We start from the raw sequence: 3,216 nt of genomic DNA on the forward strand, positions 1-3,216 counted from the left end.
GTTCACCAAGGATATGGAAGTTAGTGACATCAAGGCTGCTGAAACAACCATGCCAAGCATGCCAGAAAGAGTGAAAGAAGAGAAGGAAGCACCAAAACCTGAGCTCAAAGCATTACCCCCTAATCTCAAGTATGCATACTTGGGTAGTGATGAGAGCCATCCTGTTATCATTAGCTCCGCCCTTAGCCAAGAACAGGAAGAAGAATTGATCAAGGTGCTACAAACCCATCAAGATGCCATTGGATGGACCCTAGCTGATTTGAAGGGGATAAGTTCATCCATATGCATGCATAAAATCTTGTTAGAAGAAGATGCTAGATCCTCCATTCAAGCTTAGAGAAGATTGAATCCCGCAATGAAAGAAGTGGTACAAAAGGAGGTCATGAAGTTATGGCAGGCAGGGGTAATCTACCCCATTTCTGATAGCCCATGGGTTAGTCCCATCCATGTAGTTCCCAAGAAAGGTGGCATAACTGTGGTGCCAAATGAGAGGAACGAACTCATACCCACAAGAACTGTTACTGGGTGGAGGATGTGCATAGACTACCGGAAGCTCAATGAAGCCACCAGAAAAGATCATTTCCCACTTCCATTCATGGATCAGATGCTTGAAAGGCTTGCAGGACATGCTTACTATTGCTTCCTAGATGGATACTCAGGCTATAATCAGATAGTAGTTGATCCAAGAGATCAAGAGAAAACATCATTTGTTTGTCCATATGGAGTGTTTGCGTATAGACGCATGCCCTTTGGATTGTGCAATGCACCTGCAACTTTCCAAAGGTGCATGCTGTCCATCTTTTCGGACATGATCGAAAAGTTTATTGAAGTATTCATGGATGATTTTTCTGTGTTTGGGAATTCTTTTCCTAGCTGCCTACACCACCTTGCCTTGGTGCTTAAGAGATGCCAAGAGACCAACCTAGTACTAAACTGGGAAAAGTGTCATTTCATGGTCACAGAAGGAATAGTCCTTGGCCATAAAGTGTCTAATAGAGGCATTGAGGTGGACAGAGCTAAGGTGGAACTCATTGAAAAATTACCTCCACCAAGTAATGTCAAGGCAGTTAGAAGTTTTTTGGGACACGCTGGCTTTTACAGAAGGTTTATTAGAGACTTTTCTAAAATAGCTAAACCTTTGAGTAACTTACTTGTCTCTGATACACCCTTTGTATTTGATAAGAATTGCATGTTAGCATATGAACTTTTGAAGCAAAAACTTTCCTCTGCACCTATCATTGCCCCACCTGATTGGAACCTACCTTTTGAACTGATGTGTGATGCATCAGACCTTGCTATTGGGGCAGTGTTAGGACAAAGGAAAAACAATTTGGTACATGTGATTTATTATGCCAGTAAGGTCTTGAATGATAACCAAAGGAATTACACAACCACTGAAAAAGAACTCTTGGCAATAGTCTTTGTATTTGACAAATTTAGATCCTATCTCATTGGATCTAAAGTCATTGTTTTCACTGATCATTCAGCTTTAAAATACTTACTTGCTAAACAAGAATCCAAACCAAGACTTATTAGATGGGTTCTCTTGTTGCAGGAATTTGACATTGAAATCAAAGACAAGAAGGGTGTAGAGAACAAGGTGGCAGACCATTTATCAAGGATACCATGTGAAGAAGGAAGCACACAAAGCACACATATAAATGAATGCTTTCCTGATGAACAACTCATGATGATTCACAAGGCACCCTGGTTTGCAGACATAGCAAACTTCAAAGCTACTGGGAGTTTGCCGTTGGAATTTAACAAGCATCAAAGGAAGAAATTGGTAAATGATGCCAAATACTTCATCTGGGACGAACCATACTTGTTCAAAAAATGTTCTGATGGCCTACTCAGAAGATGCATATCAGAGGAAGAAGGAAGGAAAGTCTTATGGGACTGCCATGGTTCCACCTATGGAGGACATTTTGCAGGAGAAAGAACAGCAGCTAAGGTGTTGCAGTGTGGATTTTATTGGCCCACTATCATCAAAGATGCAAAGGAACTAGTGAAGCACTGCCATGAATGCCAGAAAGCAGGGAACCTACCAAGAAGAAATGACATGCCACAACAATTCATTCTGGAACTTGAATTGTTTGATGTATGGGGGATAGATTTCATGGGACCCTTCCCCACCTCATACTCAAATAACTACATTCTTGTGGCAGTAGACTATGTCTCCAAGTGGGTTGAAGCAATAGCAACTCCAACCAATGACAATAAGGTAGTCATGAACTTCCTCAGAAAACACATTTTTTGCCGTTTTGGGGTTCCAAGAGCAATCATCAGTGATGGAGGAAGCCACTTCTGTAACAAACCATTAGAGGCATTGCTTCTAAAATATGGAGTCAAACACAAGGTAGCCACACCATACCATCCACAGACAAATGGGCAAGCCAAAATATCTAATAGGGAACTAAAAAGGATCCTGGAAAAGACTGTGGGAACTTCAAGGAAGGACTGGTCGATTAAGCTAGATGATGCTCTTTGGGCATATAGGACAGCTTTCAAAACACCAATTGGAATGTCTCCTTACCAACTAGTATATGGAAAAGCCTGCCATCTACCACTGGAGTTAGAGCATAAGGCATTCTGGGCCTTGAAACTCTTGAACTTAGACAACAAAGCTGCTGGAGAAAGAAGGATGTTGCAAATTCAAGAGTTGGAAGAATTCAGAGCTGAAGCTTATGAGAATGCCAAAATTTACAAAGAAAGAGCAAAGAAGAAGCATGACAGCGACATAGCTCCAAGGAAATTTGAAGAGGGACAAAAAGTATTGCTCTACAATTCTAGGCTGAAGCTATTCCCAGGGAAGCTAAAATCAAGGTGGTCTGGACCATTCCTTGTCACCAAGGTCTCCCAATATGGACAAGTAGAAAGCATGGAAGAAAAGTCACAACGAACCTTCACTGTGAATGGTCAAAGACTCAAACATTACTTGGGAGATGTGGATGAAAAGGACAAGGTTAAATATCACCTCAACTGAGGAAGACAACCGTCAAGCTAGTGACGTTAAAGAAGCGCTTGTTGGGAGGCAACCCAACCTGAGGTAATACTCCTTTACTGTTTCTTTTATTTGTTTCAATAAAAAGGTGAAGCAATTTCTGTGCATTGCAAGGAATTAAGTTTGGTGTTTCACACCAAACAATGAATTGTGGATCAATAATTCAAAGGGGAATGTGTGACTCTAAGTTTGGTGTTCCACCATATAGATTA

The 3,216-nt window shown here is 41.1% G+C and overlaps 1 protein-coding gene across 1 annotated transcript; it reads left to right on the forward strand.

Moving 5' to 3' along the window:
- The first annotated feature begins 2,524 nt into the window (after positions 1–2,524).
- On the forward strand, positions 2,525–2,986 carry LOC130966136 (uncharacterized). Its single transcript, XM_057890904.1, has one exon. The coding sequence runs from the start codon at positions 2,525–2,527 to the stop codon at positions 2,984–2,986; it is 462 nt and encodes a 153-aa protein (XP_057746887.1).
- The last annotated feature ends 230 nt before the right edge of the window (positions 2,987–3,216 follow it).

This window comes from Arachis stenosperma, chromosome 3 (assembly GCF_014773155.1).
Source record: "Arachis stenosperma cultivar V10309 chromosome 3, arast.V10309.gnm1.PFL2, whole genome shotgun sequence".
NCBI lineage: Eukaryota > Viridiplantae > Streptophyta > Magnoliopsida > Fabales > Fabaceae > Arachis > Arachis stenosperma.

Excerpts from the sequence above, each read along its gene's own strand:
- LOC130966136 (XM_057890904.1), top strand. The coding sequence starts at position 2,525 with ATGTCTCCTTACCAACTAGTATATGGAAAAGCCTGCCATCTACCACTG.